The sequence below is a fragment of the Erythrolamprus reginae genome, chromosome 1, assembly GCF_031021105.1.
Source record: "Erythrolamprus reginae isolate rEryReg1 chromosome 1, rEryReg1.hap1, whole genome shotgun sequence".
Lineage (NCBI taxonomy): Eukaryota > Metazoa > Chordata > Lepidosauria > Squamata > Dipsadidae > Erythrolamprus > Erythrolamprus reginae.
In genome coordinates, this window is record NC_091950.1 from 353,796,655 (window position 1) to 353,814,959 (window position 18,305).

Below are 18,305 nucleotides of genomic sequence, written 5' to 3' on the forward strand. Positions count from 1 at the left end.
TGTGGTTAGCTCTGGCCCAGCTCCTGCCCCAAGGACTGTGGATGTGGGGGAGACATCCACATGCTGCAGGCCTGTTTTGCCCCTGGTGGAATCTGCTGATGAAGGCTCCTCTGACCAAGAAGATATGAGTGACAGGGAAGAGGAGAGTGTGGCATTCCTTGGATTCAGAACAAGAGTTAATGATACAGCCCTGCATGCGGAGAGTGATGCATAGGCAAAAACAACTGAGAGATTATTATCAAAGAAAATGAGGCCACCTGTGGTTGGGTGGGGCTGTGGTAATTAGTGAGGCTGCTATAAATAGCAGCCTGTGGGTTTGGCCATTGTGAAGGATTATCTGATCGTTGTGTTTCTTGATTGCTTTACTGACTTTGACCTTTTGTGTGCTGATTTTCCCCCGCTTTGAAACTAAACCAGGGCAAAGTGTGTTTCACTTTGTGAAAGAAGAAGGACTGTGAATCGCCTCACAGCTGCAAGCTAAGTATCACAGAACTGATAAGGGACTTGTATAAATTACCAGTTTGTTTGGAGACAAGTGCTCTTTGCTATACCAAAAGAGGGCTTAGTTTAAGGGAATTTTCATTATAAAGAACATTGTTTTGAATTTTCAAACGTGTGTGTGTCTGAAATTTGTACCTGTGAATTTTTGGGAGGAGTCTACCAGAGAGCCCGACAGAACATGGGAGAGGAAATAGTGTTGAGCACAGTGGAATGTGAACTTCAGATTAGTACAACCTAATCCAATGGTCCCACTACCAAAGATCTCACAACATACCTGTAAAAGTCACTTTCTGGATCACTGTGCCGCAACTGGAATGGCATGTTGGGTATTTTACTATCCAAAGTAAGCAAGTCATCGGGGAGAGGTGGGGACCCAGGGCAAGTGGGCAAAGGCTCGCTCCCTTCCATCTTGATACCCTCCAGTTGCTGTTGGTTCTGTGACTGAGCTGTGGCAATGAGACTACGCAACTTCCTGTTATGTTGGATTAGCTGGACCGTATGAATGGTGAGGCTGCAGGGCTCCGAAGGACTATCAAGCGTGGTTGTGGGCTTAGACTTGTTAGCTGAAGGATGATGCAATGGAGGATCCTGGACCTCTACAGTTCGGAACTCCCGCTGGAGCAAGTCGAAAGAGCTGCGGTTGGTCTGGCTGGAGGAAACCGGAATCTCACCCCAGTGGCGAAGCATCTTTTGCACTTTCTTGACCAAATAGATAACAAAGTAATTGTCCTATGAAGAAGACTGACTCTGTGGTATCCTTCAGAAAAGTTTTTGTTTAAAAAAATTGCAAATTGCGGGGAGCAGGGAATCTAAAAATGTACTATTGAGTTCTCATTGCAGCGGAAGGGTTCGTTGAGTAATTGAATCGATTTAAATTAACTTAGAAAATCTTCTTTATGCAGTAATTTTCTTAGAATCTCTAGAAGGGAAGAAAAAAAGAAATCGGCAAAAAAAAGTTATGGTTTCTGTATCACAAAAGATCCATGAGCTGATATCAAACCTAGAGACAAAATAAAGTTACTGTTGCCTTTTAATTTTTGAAGGAAATATAGCTGTAGGGGTTTTTATCTGAGTAATCTTTGGTGTAAAAGATAAAGAAACCTCTCACTACTATATTTAGCGAGGGGGGGAGGGAAATTTTCTTGATAATATTGTTGTTGTTGTTGAAGATTTCAAGGTGATCCAATTCTAATTCTAATACAAAAGAGGTGATAAAAATATAAACACAGAAAAAAAGTTACCATATTTTTCGGAGTATAAGATGCACAATAGTTTTTGGGGAGGAAAACAATTTTAAAAAATGCCTCTTCCTACCAGCATCCATTGGTATTCATCTGGCTAGCATGCTGTTAGCAAATAGCAAACAGCCTGGTCAGCTTCAGTACGTTATTGCAGCCTGATTCAGCATGAGCAGCTGATTGGCAGTTGAATTGGCCTCCCAGAATACTACCAATCAGCTGTTCCAGGCTGCGGGGATTTCCACAGCAGATCACTGCCTCCGTGTGTTGCATTTTCAGCCTCTGCACACTCCATTTCAGGTTGCCGGAATTGCCACAGCACTTCACTGCCAATCGCTGCTTCCACGTGTTATGCTTTCAACCACCACATGCCCCATTTTTTACCTCTGTGTGTCGCATTTTCATCCGGCTCTGCCACCTGGAACCGACCAAAAATACAACGCATGGAGGTCAAAAACGGGGCATGTGGAGGCCGTAGACTCAATGCACGAAAGCCAAAAAACATGACATGCGGAGGCGGTGAGGGGCAGCAATGTGCTGTGGCAATCCCCATGACCTGGAACGGGTCCACAATGGGGCATATGGAAACCAAAAATGTGACAGGCAGAAGCAAAAATGCAACATGTAGAGGCAGTGATCAGCGGTGGTGTGCTGTGGTTATTCTTGCAGTCTGGAACGGGTCTAAAATGGAGCATAAGGAAGCCGAAATTGTGATGCTGGGAAGACAAAAATGACTGAAGGTGGGGGCCGCGGGTGGAGCGGCTTCGGCAAACTTCATTGTATAAGTCGCACAGACATTTCCATCCACTTTTTGGGAGGGAGGAGTATGTCTCATACTCTGTAAAATATGGTATATATTATAACACATTTGTCCACTTTATCAATCCTAAAATTGCCACACCAACTAAAACTAATCTTGGAGATTGCTCCCTATGTCCATCCTACAAATGCAAACATGTAGCATATGCACATGTACATATATTCATGTCTGTCTGTATACTTGAAAGAAGCCATGCCCCCAATTATACAATGTAATTAATTATATGAATTACTGATTAAAATTAATGGTCCATAAAATAAGGTACCTTCTTTATAAAATTAGTTCTTCCAGCTCTAGATATTCCAATTACTTTTTCTCACATAGAAACACACATGCAGGTAGTATAAACACAGAGAAACACAATCTCCGTTCCTCCAGCAAAAACAGCAATGAAGAAAAAAAGGAAACAAATGGAGACAGCACAGTTGAAGGGCAACTGCATTGCAAGGAGAAAAACTAATTTACCAGAAAAGTAAAGAGAAGTTTTATTTAGATATTACAAAAGAGTGACATTTACTAGGGGGGGAAAAAGAACTTCCAAGCAACAACTAATCTTCAAAGTTACCACACTTTTTAACAAAGTTTCCAACAGAAATTTGTCCCTTTGGCATTCATAGAATAACTTCTATTCTTAGCAAATGGAAGAAGAGACTCCAATATTGCATAATGTACCCATAAACATAACAGCAGGGGGTGGAAAGATCAGAGGAAAAGGCATTGTGAAATCTTAACTGGAATGAAGATGATGCTATTAGGAATAATTACCACATTTAGATGATAGGAAAAGGATTTCCCCCATGTCATTACTTTAACAGAGGTGGGTATCTTCTTAGCTTCTCTAAGAAAATTAACAAAATTAAAAACAAAGTTGTTTTTAATCTCATTCTTCATAGTGCTCACTGGAAGTTAAAGCTGAAATATTTTGCATACATAATAGGAAGACAAAAATCAATGGTGAAAACCTTGATGATTGGAAAAATCAAATGTCGCCTAAAAGAAATTGACAGAAAACCAGGTAGCATATACTATGACTAATTATGAAAGCAAGAGCTTATAAGAAGGAGCTACCAATAGACAATCTAAGCCAGTGATGAGGAATCTTTTTTGGCTCACATGCCAAAAGAGTGTGTGCACGCACAAACACACACTTGCCCACACCCATGCCCTCCCCCTGTGCATACACACAATCCCCAAGCTGCCTCCTGTGCATGTGCACAACTCCTCCCCTGCAGTGCTGCCCCTCCCACACATGAACACAGTGCTGCCCCTCCCACACATGAACACAGGCCTCACTGAACCCTTTGGACTCCTGAAGCTTGGGGGCGGTGAAAAACAGCCAAATGTCAAACAAGATGTTCAGGAAAACAGACTTCCAGTTTTCCCATTGGGCCATTTTTTGCACTCTGGAGGCTTCAGGGAAACCTTCTGAAGTCTCCAGAGGGCGAAAATAGGCTTCCCCGAAGCCGAAAATCAGCTGGCCAGTACATGCATCCATACTGCAGCTGACATAGGGCAATGCCTCATGTGCCCACCAATATGGCTCCGCATGCCACCTGTGGTGTATGTGCCAAAGGTTCACTATCACAGATCTTAGCAAACTGATGTCTTAATCCCAAAGATTCACAAGTAAGTGAACTACTGAACATGTTACTAACAATTTTAGATCCCAAGCCATAAGTTATTTATTCGTTTCATAACATTGTTAAATATTAAATTTGAAATGTGCTACATTGCTTCTATTCTATTCTAATCTTCGTATCACTTTTGTGAATTAAATTGCATTTTTCTCCTATTAGTAGCCTTGTTAAGTCTAAAATTGCACATCTTGTTTTAAAGGCATGAACTCTGACACAAATATAGTGACATCTACCCTTCTAGAAGCAAATTAACAACTTTATTATGAATTTTGACTAATTCAGCTAGAGGTGGTATTTGCTGGTTCTTCAAACTACTCAAAATTTCTGCTACCAATTCTCCAGAACCTGCTGGATTTCACCAGAGTCACTCTACAAGTGAGATGGGCAGTACCTAAATTTGATAAAATAAATGTGTTTACACTCACATAAATTGATGATCAAGTTTGAACTGATGCTCCCTTATATAGATTCCATGTCGTGTAAATAGACAAAGCAACTTATCAATGGTGGGAATATTTTGTTCTTGTTGCTGTTCACATTAATCACTTGGTTTGAGCATATGAGTGTTTTTAGTCTTCATTAACTCTCCACATATTGTAGATTAAACTATTTCTATTCAAGACAGCTCTAGCTGTTAAAGCTGTCTAAGATCCATTACCAAAGCAATGGGACGACAAACACTGCATAAATCCAAAGAATGAAGGAAGAATGCAGAAATAACTCAGACATCTTAATTGGCATAGTCTAAGAGAAGGTAAACCAAAAGCAAAATCACAAGTTTCTGTTACTATAGCCAAATTAATTAAAAGTAGTTTTAGTCCCAATATGAATTTTTTGGTCTCATCTTCAATCAAGATCAAGTTGATCTTGGCCTGATTTTAGGGCTGACATGCTACAGAAAGATTTGACTAAAAGTCACACTCTTCTGAAGGTAAAGGCCACTGAATACATATGGTCATATATATATGACCATATATATATATATTGGTTGAATGAATTTGCCACCCCTCTCCGTGGAATTTATAGTGCAGAACTAGTGTTTTTGCCTTCAACCTGATGCCCTCTAGCAATCACCGCTTCTTATTGATCCTGAGAAATACTCACTTTGGTCACAGTTCTTTCAATTATTTTTGCAAGCAAATTGTCAGAATAAGACTACCAGGGTAGCTTCAAACTATGCTTTGAAATGAGAAGGGAATGATCTGACCATCCCCTCACCACCACACAAAATAAATAATAATTTCAGAAGATCTGTCAATTCAGGCCAGGGGATGAGTGGTTGACTCATCTCAAAAGACTACTTTCAGAATTTAATCCCACTCGTTTATCCCACCCAGAAACAGAATCTTTGGACACAAATGTGGCAAATTCACCAAAACATTATCTAGAATCTTCAAAGGTCCCGGATCAAGTGTTAATGCTCCTCTATCTGGTGGACATTTTGCAAGTAGGGAGAAGTTTGGAGAAAAGTTGGTGCACAACTTTTGCACTAACAAAAAGAAGCTCGCACAGCTGCCTCACATCCAAATTCTCTCCGCTTCCTTTTGGAATCACAGGGAGGATTGCAGGCATTGCATGCGTTTACAAAGATCTGATATTTCAACGCATCTCCCTGGCATCCCAACCTTAGCAACAATAGTCTTCGCGCGGCCTTACCTTCCCAAAGACTTTCAGTACCGCAATGCTGGACCAAGCCGGATTCAGGAAGTCCCACATCCTCAGGAATCCCCCCCAACGTGATACTTTTTGGGGAGGGGGATACCAAATAGCCCCAGTGTTTGGTCCTAAAAATCACGGCCGCGTCCCTTTTTTTCTTTCCGCTCACCCGCTTTCCTCCCGCGGCAACCTAGAAGGAGGAAGGGCTGCTTTTCCCGGAACCGAAGCACCAGGGAAGCAGTTTCCTGGGAGGACCCATTAGAGAAGCGGACCTGCTAAGATGGCGGCTCCCACAGAAGGGAGTACAGCGGCGGAGGATTTTAAGAAGCCGATTTTGCCCCCTCCGTTGCCTCTCTCGCTCGCTCGAGGAAAGGCAGCTGAGGGGGAAGCCCCTAGGCGCCCCCACGGCCCTGAGGTGGGCCCCTGCCCCCCTGTCCTCCTTCCCGAGTATCAGGAGCCGCCGTGGGGAGGTTACCCCTCCGAAGAAGATTCCTCAGGCTACCGCCTAGAAACGATAAAAGGCGGCTCGGTGCTCGACCGCGTTAGCCTCGCCGGTCGGAGCCGGCTCCTAGTAGGCCGCGCACCGGGCTGCGACCTCTCCTTGGCTCACCCGTGCGTGTCGCGGCACCACGCCGTGCTTCAGCGCCGGCCCCCGCGGAGCTCTGCGGAAGGGGAAGAGCCCCTGGCGTCGGAGAGCCCCGAACCCGGCCTGTATGTCTACGACCTGGACAGCGCCCATGGCACCTTCCTGAACAAAGTGAGAGTGCCTCCCCGCACCTACTGTCGCGTCCGGGTGGGTCACGTCTTGCGTTTTGGGGGCAGCAGCCGCCTCTTCATCTTACAGGTGAGTGAAGTGCAGCACCTGCACAACGTCTGAGCAAGAGAAATCCGTATGCAGGTGACTCAAATATTGTTCCTTATTAAAAGGGGGGATATCCCATGGAAATAATAATAACAACAACACTGATCCAGAGTCACTGTAAAAGTGACATGGGCAATACCTAAATTTGATAACACTGTTCCAAGGGAAGCTATTATTATTATTATTATTATTATTATTATTATTATTATTATTATTATTAATTAGATTTGTGTGCCGCCCCTCTCCGCAGACTTGGGGCGGCTCACAACAACAATAAAACAATGTACAACAAATCTACTAATTTAAAAATCACTAAAAACCCCTTATTAAAAGCAAACATACACACAAACATACCATGCATAAATTTTTTAGGCCCGGGGGAGATGTCTCAATTCCCCCATGGCTGACGGCAGAGGTGGGTTTTAAGGAGTTTACGAAAGGCAAGGAGGGTGGGGGCAGTTCTAATCTCTGGGGGGAGCTTGTTCCAGAGGGTCGGGCCGCCACAGAGAAGGTTCTTCCCCTGGGTCCTGCCAGACGACATTGTTTAGTCGACGGGACCCGGAGAAGGCCAACTCTGTGGGACCTAACCAGTCACTGGGATTCGTGCGGCAGAAGGTGGTCCCGAAGATATTCTGGTCCGATGCAACAACGACTTGGAGGGGACCTTGGAGGTCTTTTAGTCCAACCCCCTGCCAAACCCTACACCACTTCAGACAAATGGTTATCCAACATCTTCTGAAAAACTTACAGTGTTGGAGCATTCACAACTTCTGCAGGCAGTCTGTTCCACTGGTTAATTGTTCTAACTGTCAGGAAATTTTTCCTTAGTTTTAAGTTGCTTGTCTCCTTGATTAGTTTCCATCCAATGGTTCTTTTTCTACCCTCAGGTGCTTTGGAGAATAGTCTGATTCCTCCCTTCCTTGTGGCAACCCCTGAGATATTAGAACACTGCTATCATGTCTCCACTGGTCCTTCTTTTCATTAAACTAGACATACCCAGTTCCTGCAATTATTCTTCATATGTTTTAGCCTCCAGTCCCCTAATCATTTTTGTTGTTCTTCTCTGCACTCATTCTAGAGTATCAACATTATTTTAAATGTTGCTCAGGATTTCTCAGCTGTTTCTTAAGTTTATCCCTGTAAGTTAGTCTTTTTAGTTCTAGAGGCATTCAGAGGCAGGTTTCCACTTGTATATTATTTTTAAATGTATGCTTTGCCATTTTTTGTTTATGTCAGCTACCGTATATTTTTTCTTCACATGTATTTTGCCAAGGATGTGTGGCTTCCAAAGGTAATAAGGTGTCTGGCACTTAATTCTATCCATGCCTGATATTGGGATGTAATATTAGATGTTTTTTTATTTGGGGAGGAAGGGTTGGTTTCCCAAGTCAGTATTGACTCCTGGCATCTCCCTGGACAAGTTCCTGCAGTTTTCTTGACAAAATATTTTGGTTTGCCAATGCATCCTTGCTAGGGTTGAGAGAGAATGACTGGCTCAAGTCACCCAATTGGCTTTGTGCTTAAGAGAGGACAAGAGGACAAGCTTCAACCGCAACAACACAAGAGCATGCAACAGATTCAAACTTAATATTAACCGCTCCAAACTTGACTGTAAAAAATATGACTTTAACAATCGAGTTGTCGAAGCGTGGAACTCATTACTGGACTCAATAGTGTCAACCCCTAACCCCCAACATTTCTCCCTTAGACTATCCACGAGTGACCTCTCCAGGTTTCTAAGAGGTCAGTAAAGGGCGTACCTTTCGTCCCCTGTCCAATTGTCTTTCCTTTATCTCATATATCATATAGATTTTCTTCCTTTCATATATCTTCTCCTCTATTTTTACATATTATCTTTATATATATTACTTCATGTCTATTCTCTTCCATATGTATTGTGTATTGGACAAATGAATAAATAAAATAAGAATTCAGAGTCTCCTGCTTTCAAGACTGGTGCCTTCACCATTATACTAGACTGACTTTTTATAGTATTTGAGGCAATAGGAAGAACAATATTTCACAGCAAAATAAGAAAGTTTTTGTGTATGTTGTCAGCTGTTGTACATACAGTAGAGTATATTATATACAATACAGGATATTCAGTACATTACAGTATATTACAATAGATTTTATATTTTGAAGTGTGACTGTTTTCCTTGAAGATTTGTATTAAACATGAGAAAGGGCTAGATAGTTTTATTTCATTATTGCATATTTTAAAAAAAGAAAATAGAAGCATGACAAACTGATGGCAGAAAAAGACATAGTGGTCCATCATATCTGCCCTTTGATTTTTGTTTTCTTTTAAATTTATTAGTTTATTATTTTTAATTATTTTATATTTCTTATTTTTTATTTTGGGGGAGATATGAGTCTTGTCCTATTATACATAAATATAGCTTAAACAATACACAATTGTTTTGCGAACAATATCAAAAAGCAGATAGAAAATATGGAATGATTACATTTTTAATATTAGAATAAATATGCTGATTGAATATGCTATTTGTATATTACAAAGCTCTTTTAATAGTTTTCATTATTCTTATTTGCAACTTGCATCAGACTTTTTCCAGTATTGCAACCACATTTGTCTTCACTATCTTAAGAAAATGTCTGGTAGTTTTAGCATGAATGTGATTAGAATAAATAAGATGTTGATTTTCCTGGTGTTATCCAGCCCAGATTATTTATATAATCACTGAAAAGTAAGTCACAATTAATTTAATAGTATTTAATTCTTGGCATATACCCATAGTTTTTAAATTCAAAACTTTAATCCCCAGGGTCCAGAGGAGGATCAAGAGCCAGAATCAGAACTGACTGTAACACAACTGAAAGAATTGCGCAAGCAGCAACAGGCTAAGTTAGAAAAAACTATGCTGGGTGATGATTCTGATGAGGAACAAAAAGAAATTGAAATAAAGAAAAGTGAAAATAGTCAGAATGATTTAAGCTGTTCCTGGGGAATAGGTAAGATTATAACATTTTGTTGCCAGAATCTTCAATGATGTGTTTTTATGGAGCTTGTTTTATATGAGCAAGTGCAACTGGATTCAGAGAATGCACCTTCATATCTCTGGGTTTTTGTTATCTTTATATTTCACAATATTCTAAATCATCCTCTGAAGCAAAAATTGGGGGCGGGGGGGTTAGTTAAAATTAAATCTATTTAACATTAAAAATTATCAATATCCTATCAGATGTAAATTTAGCATAGCCTAGATTATATGTAGTCAAATAAGTAATAAGTTTCTTTATCAAGGCTTGTAATGGATTTTACTGGATGAAACCATGCTAACAGGAAAACGATCCATTTGAGATAGATAAATTTGCTTAGTTATTCATTTGAGGCTTGATATATATAAGCTAAAATCATACTATCTTATCTCCCAAATATAAATTATTATTGTAACAAAAGTTTACTGTAAAGAGATGTATTTTCCTAAAATAGCTTTATTTTGATAAATTCATTATTTTCAAATATTTAAAAATTTATTTGACTGAATTTATTTGAAATGTTTTTCTAAAGCTTTACTATGTCAAATATCTATTTTTGTAGTAAATTCTCTTCTCTAGAACCCCATGTTGATAGATCATTTGATTTGTAATAGCAAAATTTTGGGGAATCTTGTACCTGTCCATTAAATCCAGTACAAGAGTGAAAAGTGTTTTTTTTTAAACCTCATAATAAAAATAATGTACTGTTTTTCTAAGTTCTTCTAGAGAGGTTTTACAGTATTAAAAAGTACTGTAGGAGCCCGTGTACTCATAAACAAAGTAACCAGTAATGTGCTAAGAGAAAAGGTTCTTTATAAACGCCTCATTAATTAACTAAAGGAAAGAAGAGACTTGATGATCTCGCTATTGAGTGTGATCCTTCAAACCCTTGTAATAGAATTAGTACTTCTTAATTATCTAAATGAGTTATATTTGAAGTGAGTGGTGAAATGCACAGATATCAATAAATAATTTAGATGGCTACAGCAAGGAGAAGAGAAGGCAATTAAAGAATTAAAGTTTGGCAATAAAGTGGCAAATATCATTTTGTGAATGCAGTTGCTTTCAGTTGCTTAAAGCAAAAACTCATAATAGGTGATGACCCGTAACAAAATGTTCTCAAGGTTATGAAAAGCAGCTGGATGAAAATATTTTTTTTTCCCATAGCTGGAAAAAAGCACTTCGTAATAAATCAGGTTCTATTTTGTTGTGGTTGGCTTTGGCCCAGCTCCTGCCCCAAGGAATGTGGAGGTGGATGCAGGGGAAACAGCAACATGTCATAGGCCTGTTTTATTGCCGACAGAGTCAGGTAGTGAAGTTTCCTCGAAAGAAGAAGAAGGTGGGGGTGACTTGGAAGAGGGGGGCTTGGCAGACAGCCCAGGAAGCCAATCTCCATTATCTTCGGTAGATTCGGATGAGGAATTGCTAGACCCACGCATGCGCAGATTTATGCATAGAAGAGACCAATTGAAGAAATATTACAGGCGATAGAGAATCCACCTGTGATTGGGTGGGGCTCACATAATTATAGCAGCTGTTAAATTGGCAGCGTGCGGGCTGAGCAGTGTGGAGATTATCTGATTGTAGTTGTTGGGAGTCACGAAGTTTGAGAAAAGAAATCCTTTTAAGTTTTTCCCACGTCTGGAACAAACAGTATTTGTGCCTAACTGCACAGTACTGGTTTATTGCTGATTTATTGCTTGCCTTGTTATCAGACTGTAATCCATTACTGCCTTGTTTATACAAGAAATCCTTTTGAATTCTAAAAGGGAGTTTTGCTTCTCTTTTGTTGAGATAAACAACATTTACTGGACTTCTACTGAGTGTGTGTGTCTGTTTTGAGCTAATTTCCTTTTCATCGGAGGCTTGTACTAGAAGCCGGCAGAACATATTTAAGGAATTATTAAGAAATTGAATCTATAATTATCAATGTTATGATGCAGTCAGTCTCTGCATAATATTGTGCAAAAATATTACTCATTAACACACTTTTAGTAGAAGAAAGAAGAAAACCTTTTAGGATGAAAATCTTTTGGATGCTGAAAACAGCAGCCAGATCAATTTTCTATGACTGATATTTTACAACATTCAGCCCATGAACAATATCAGGTAATATGATTCACACACAATCAAAGAAAAGTTGACCTGGAAAATGTTTTTCTTCTCATTTCTTGTCCTGGAACACAGCATCCTTAAATGAAGCTATATGCTGAGAATAAAAGTACTACTTTACAACACAGATATTTAACATTTGGAATTTATTTCTGGAGAATATGACTGATATCACCTTGGGACTAGATTAATGTATGAAATGAAAGTGGTCACTAATCATGGTATTATTTATCCCGTATTGAAAGCAATATGTTTCTGAAAAGCATGAAGAGAAGTGTGATCTAATTTCTCATAAGCATCTGACTGGCAACTTTGAGAACAGAATGCTGGCCATTCTAGGTTAGATCAAACGTTTAATGTTCTTATTATCTTGTGAGTCATCTCTGATGCCTAATTCTCTGATGCCTAATTTTTCAGGGGAAGATGCAGAGGAAGAAGAGGGTGAAGAAAATCAAATTGCTGTTGAGTTTCAAGAGGATCAAGAAGCCTTTTATTTGAAAGATCCCAAAAAAGCATTGCAAGGGTTTTTTGATAGAGAAGGTGTGTCAAACTTGACTCAACTCCATAGCTGGAAAAAGACAAAACTGACTTTGTCTAGATGGATCTTTCAATAAAGCTACTCTTGGTCATCCTAAAGAGCTGGAGGTTTCTTTTGTTGAATATTGCAAATGGGACAGTTGATAAGGTGCTAGCCAAAAATATCTAGTGCATGTGTTTCTTTCTGGTGTTCAAAATAATGACTTATTTCTGCATTTTGAGATTGCCTATTTAATTTGCAGCATACTTTAGTATAATTTAATGCCATTAAAGCACTATAATTACAAAACCAGTAACATGAATCCCACAGAATTGGTCTTCTCCAGGTCCCGTCGACTAAATAATGTCGGCTGGCGGGACCCAGGCGAAGAGCCTTCTCTGTGGCGGCCCCGACCCTCTGGAACCAGCTCCCCCCAGAGATTAGGATTGCCCCCACCCTCCTTGCCTTTTGTAAACTTCTTAAAACCCACCTCTGCCGTCAGGCATAAGGGAACTGAGACATCTCCCCTTGCCTATGTAGTTTTATGTATGATATGTTTGTGTGTATGCTTTTTAAATAATGGGGGTTTTAGACTTTTCATGTTAAATTGTTATTTTAGACTTTTAATATTAGATTTGTTATTGTATGTTGTTTTATCACTGTTGTGAGCCGCCCCGAGCCTGCGGAGAGGGGTGACATACAAATCTAATAAATAATAATAATATTAATGATAATAATAATGTATTGAATCTCTACAGGCTAGTAGAATAGTATAGTCAGAAAGGATCTTACAGGTCATCTGATCCAGCCCTATTGCTTAGTGAAAGATCTGCTAAAGCATTTCAGACAACTCACTATCCAGCCTCTATTGGAAGCCTCCCTCCTCCCACTTGAAGGGAAACAAGGCTGCTGAGTTTTTAAATACCCAAAACATAATTTTTTTCCCTGTTTATCAGTGGAGTTAAACCAACAGCTTGGCCACACAAATATGTACTTGCTATTATTAACTTCTTTATAGAAGTAATTATTATGAAACTTATTGCAGTTGTCTAATTAGATTGTTGTTAGAACATTTAATAGTAACCAAGTTTGTGGGGTTTTTTTAAAAAATGATGCAGCTGATTGATTAACAAGTTGTATGAGGGTACACTAACTTCTAAGAGCAAGGTTTTAATAAGGAACACTTTTCCCAAGACTGCATTTCTACTTCCTAAAAATACGTCATTGGTACTGTGGTAGATCAAGTTTTCAGTCAATTGCCAAATAATGTCACATCCAACATTACTTGACACAGATATCTGTATGGACCAAATTAGTAAAGTGGGTGTCATCTGCATATTGGTAATGCTGAAGACCTAAAGAACAAGTGAGGAGAGTAAGAAAAAATTGCTTCCATAGTATTGGATGTACTAATTATAAATGAATCCAAATTGAACACAGCAATTCATTTCAGATGAAATTGTATGCAGAGCTAGTGACATAATAAACAGCTAACTACTAAAAGACTTCAAAGGATTAAAGTTTCAGTCAATTTGGAAGTTCCAATTTGGTTTAATCCATTTAATTAATTATAATGTTTACAACAATAATAAAATATTGATTAATATAAATATAAATAAGGTGTCTTTTAAAACCAATAATTTGATTTTCCTTTCCCTTTTTATCTAGGTGAAGAATTGGAATATGAATTTGATTCTCATGGAACAGGCACCTGGCTTTGTAGGGTGAAGTATGTATGTATATTATGCAACAATTTTGTGTATATTCATTCAATTAGACAGGCTGCAAAAGATTTTATGTCACTTATTTCCAGATACGGATTGATATCTAAAATTGATTTTTATTTTAATTTTTTGCAGGTATGGGGGTTAATAGGGGTTTTTTTGTTTGTTTTCTGAATAGTGTTGATTAGTTGGGGGCCGTTGCCTTTTTTGTTGGTTGGTTGGTTTGTCTATTGCCACTGAGATTTTTACTAGTAGATCTACAATGAAAAACTAATTTGAAATAACTAAATACCTTACCTTTAATATAACATGAAAACACTTTGTTTAAGCCAATTTTAAATTGTTTGATTTAAAAAACAAATCAGAGGAATTGACTGAACTGTTGATTTTGCTTTATACCTTCACCTCATTAAATTGGATAGGCTGCCGATAGATGATGCCTCAGGGAAACAGCTTGTGGCAGAAGCTATTCATTCAGGGAAGAAAAAAGAAGCAATGATCCAGTGTGCATTGGAAGCCTGCCGAATATTGGATGCTAGGGGTGTGTTGAGACAAGAGGCAGGTAGGTTATATGGCCAGTTGTTGTTTTTCTGAGAAGAATTTAATTTAATTTAATTTATTCAACTTCTATGCCACCCAATCCCGTAGGACTCGGGGTGACTTACAACAATAAAAATAATACAATAATAAAAAAAGAAGTCAAACAACAACAGTAAATAAAGTCCCATGACCCTAACAACCCATTATAAACCCCCAAACCAATCTAACAAACATACATACAAAACAAACATAACTCGGGCCCGTTAGATGTTAAAGAAAACTTCATGAAGCAGTATTGTTATCAAGAACTTTTGTAAATGTATGCCTATTGTACTTAGTGCTCTTTGAGCTTCATTGTTATATTGCGGACATTACATCATCAGTCTGGATGTAGTTACTGTTTAAAAAAGGGTTTACCTCACCATTTGATAAGGAGCTCTAAACAAGAGTTGATCGAAAAATAAGCCTTCTGCATCAATAATTGCAGTTTAAACAATGGATATTACAATAGATGAAATTGGAAAATAATCCTTGAATCAGCTCTTTTGTTACTTGTAAATATTTTACTTCATGTAATAACCACATTTGCCAGCAAAAGACAAGTTTCTTAAAGCTTTGTTCCTTCAACCACATCCTTGCCTCTTGGATGACTCATATTATTAACACAATCGTTGCAATAAGCATGTGTTATGTAGTGAATTTCAGTTGGAAGGATTCCTTCAGCAGTCAGAAAGTAATTAATGCATAGCGACAAGTACTGACTACAAGCTTCTATTTCACAAACAATAGCAGCCTTTTCTCATACCAACTTACAGCCCACAGAATAGAATAGAATAGAATAGAAATGTATATTTTCTTTTATGTACACTGAGAGCATATGCACTAAAGACAAATTCCTTGTGTGTCCAATCACACTTGGCCAATAAAGAATTCTATTCTATTCTATTCTATTCTGAAATGGAAGAGCAGATCTCAAATAACATGTTGGAACATAGTTTCCCAAATTGAGGTGTAGCTCCCTTGACAATTTATAGACAGAATTCAGGGAAGATAACTTTTTAGTTGAACATTGTTAGAATCCTCCTGACTCATAATTTATTGTATTGTTTTCATTGTCCATTTCTATGCATTTTATTGTTTGGATATTTAGGGGAAATGTGTAAGTTAAGGTTACACTAAAAGGTATACAGTGTACATTAGCACTGCCATCTTTTGGCAAGTTACAACTTTAAAGTCATTCAATCTTCATAATATATTGCTTATATTTGTTATTTTCATCACAAATATGTGGTCTTATATGACATGGTTGTTTTTTTTTAAATGTGAAATCATATATGAGGATTATTTGGCCTCTATTTGCTATCCAGGTGAGATAGGCAGTGTAGAAATTTGATTAGTAAATAAAAATATTAATACTTTTCCCTTAGTGTCCCGGAAAAGAAAAGCAAAGAATTGGGAAGAAGAAGACTTCTATGATAGTGATGATGACATATTCCTTGATCGGACAGGAGTTATTGAACAGAAACGACTCAACAGAATGAAGAAAGCTGGAAAGATAGATGAAAAGCCAGAAACACATGATTCATTGGTAAGAGCAAATTAAGCCAGTAATCCATTCAGCTTTGTTGGCCTTGCTGTTAAAAAAAGAAATGATAGTATAAAATTATTTTATTTAAATACCATTCATGGCTACATTAGGTTATTTTTTTTGCTTAAGAAAAGTTGTATAATTTAAAATAGTTTGAATATATGATTATATAAAATTATTTTATTCAAATAACATTCATGCTTCAAAGTATCTTGACATGCTATAGAATTAAGACATCTAAAATGAAAACCATATTGTCATGAAATTTGAGATACAGAAGCAAAATTACTAATGAAATTGCTAAAAAAATTGTCTTATTAAACTAAAACCAAAAAGAATTAATGGTGCCTAAATAGATGCATAGATTTGCTTGTTCTTCAGAGCAAAAAGATTTAATCACTATTGAATGAAAATAATATGATTGGATCATAGATACATATTTTAATGTCTTATTTTATCTATTTATAAAAGCTGTTTTCATACAGCTTATTCTGAATATATCAAAATGATTTACAGTAATTATAAAAATGTATAGTAAAACCAGGAAAGCAGAGTAAAAATGAATACAGATAGTAAAAAGAAGAAATGTATGGGAAGAAAATTTAATTCTGGGGAAGAACAACATAAAAATGAGTTTTGAAAAGAAATAACTACTGAAGTCTGACTTACCGTGGGTATCTTATATATAGGTTGCAAAACTACATGCAGCTGAGAGAGAGCTCTCTGAGATAGCAGAGAAACTGAAATCTTCAAGGACAAGTAAGATTATAAGTTTCCATTAAAATTGTGGGAAAATCTCATAGGAACATATCATTGTATATATGAATGCAGGCTGTCTTACGCAGATTCCTAAACAGTTAAAATGGAGTAAAACATAAATGAGACTAGCCACATGGATCATCAAAAGAATTATTTTTACTTTGTAAGCTGCCCAGAGTTGCTTTGAAATGAGATAGGCAGCAAATACATTTCTAAATAAATATACAATTATTTTGAAGTCATTCCTTCAAAATATATTTATGCATCATGCAGAGTCAAATTGTGGATTATGATTAATGTACAACCGTTGAAATAATTTTTTATTGCCACCAACTTGTAATAGCATGTTTATTTTCATGAACTTAACTGACTCAGCAGTGATCGGAGAAAAAAGATAATAAAAAAGATCATTGATTTTATCATGTCATATTTTTTGGTATCTGGGACCTTTCTAAAGGCTCACAAAGGTAGAGGGAGACATACAGTATATTGCATGTGTTAAACTGTTTTGACAAAGAAAGCATTCTTCATGGATTTCACATTGTGAGATTGTTTCCTTAATGGGAAATGGAGCACACCAGCCATATCAGATCTTATAGAATGGGCAGAGATAAATAGAGCTAGATTGTAAAGAATAAGGAAGATTATCATTATCTAGGATCCATTATCTAGGCTAAAAGCCTGAGAAACTTTTTAAGTTTAAAATATCAGATAACATTTGTTAGTGACTCAGGCTTGTGGTACATACTCCTGGTCAGTTGGAGGATGATGAAGAAATTGAGGACTCTGATACGGATAGTGTTTATGAATTAGTGGTGGGCCCGGGGTTACAGGTAGTAGAACAGGTGGGAGGCCAGCCACAGGATGTGGCTATGAGTCCAGAATCTAGCGAGAAAAAATCAGATGTTCGCTGGGTCAATCCTAAATTCAGAAGGGTTCAAAAACGTAAGGAACAGGTGTTTGGAAGAAGATATTAAGGGGAGGAATGGGTTAAATACTGGAGTGATATATTTGGTACGTCAGGGGGTCAGTGGGGAAGAAGGGTGGAGTTTTAATGTTGTAGGGATAAAATGAAAGGTATTTCCGTTCAGCTCCCAAGCAAGCAAATGCATTCTTTGTTATTTTAGTCATTTCTGCTGTTTTTGAATCATGCTGTGAGTACATAAATCTTGTTAAACGGAGAAGGCTGGGAGGAATGTATGAGGAATGCAATTAAGAAAGATAGCGGGAGGAAGAGGAATGTGCTAGAACTGTATTTTGAATACGGAAGGGAAGAGAAATAAAGATGGAGTTTCTTTGTTTATGAAATACTGCATTTAGTAAGAGTTATTTGTAGTAGCTAAAGTTC

General features: G+C 37.8%; 2 protein-coding genes across 2 annotated transcripts in view; one reads left to right on the forward strand and one right to left on the reverse strand.

Annotated features, from left to right (window-relative positions):
• Window positions 1-6,070, reverse strand: part of SUPT7L (SPT7 like, STAGA complex subunit gamma) — an 18,293-nt gene extending 12,223 nt beyond the window's left edge. Inside the window, exons 1-2 of the mRNA XM_070734277.1 lie at window positions 5,853-6,070; window positions 776-1,420 (exon numbers count right to left, since the gene is read on the reverse strand). Coding sequence (XP_070590378.1) covers window positions 776-1,188 — 413 coding nt within the window. The 5' untranslated portion in view covers window positions 1,189-1,420; window positions 5,853-6,070. The remainder of the gene's footprint in view (window positions 1-775; window positions 1,421-5,852) is intronic.
• The window catches only part of SLC4A1AP (solute carrier family 4 member 1 adaptor protein), a 27,651-nt gene continuing 15,252 nt past the window's right edge, over window positions 5,907-18,305 (forward strand). The window contains exons 1-7 of the mRNA XM_070734275.1: window positions 5,907-6,696; window positions 9,504-9,690; window positions 12,247-12,369; window positions 14,015-14,075; window positions 14,493-14,632; window positions 16,038-16,198; window positions 16,888-16,957. Coding sequence (XP_070590376.1) covers window positions 6,133-6,696; window positions 9,504-9,690; window positions 12,247-12,369; window positions 14,015-14,075; window positions 14,493-14,632; window positions 16,038-16,198; window positions 16,888-16,957 — 1,306 coding nt within the window. The 5' untranslated portion in view covers window positions 5,907-6,132. The remainder of the gene's footprint in view (window positions 6,697-9,503; window positions 9,691-12,246; window positions 12,370-14,014; window positions 14,076-14,492; window positions 14,633-16,037; window positions 16,199-16,887; window positions 16,958-18,305) is intronic.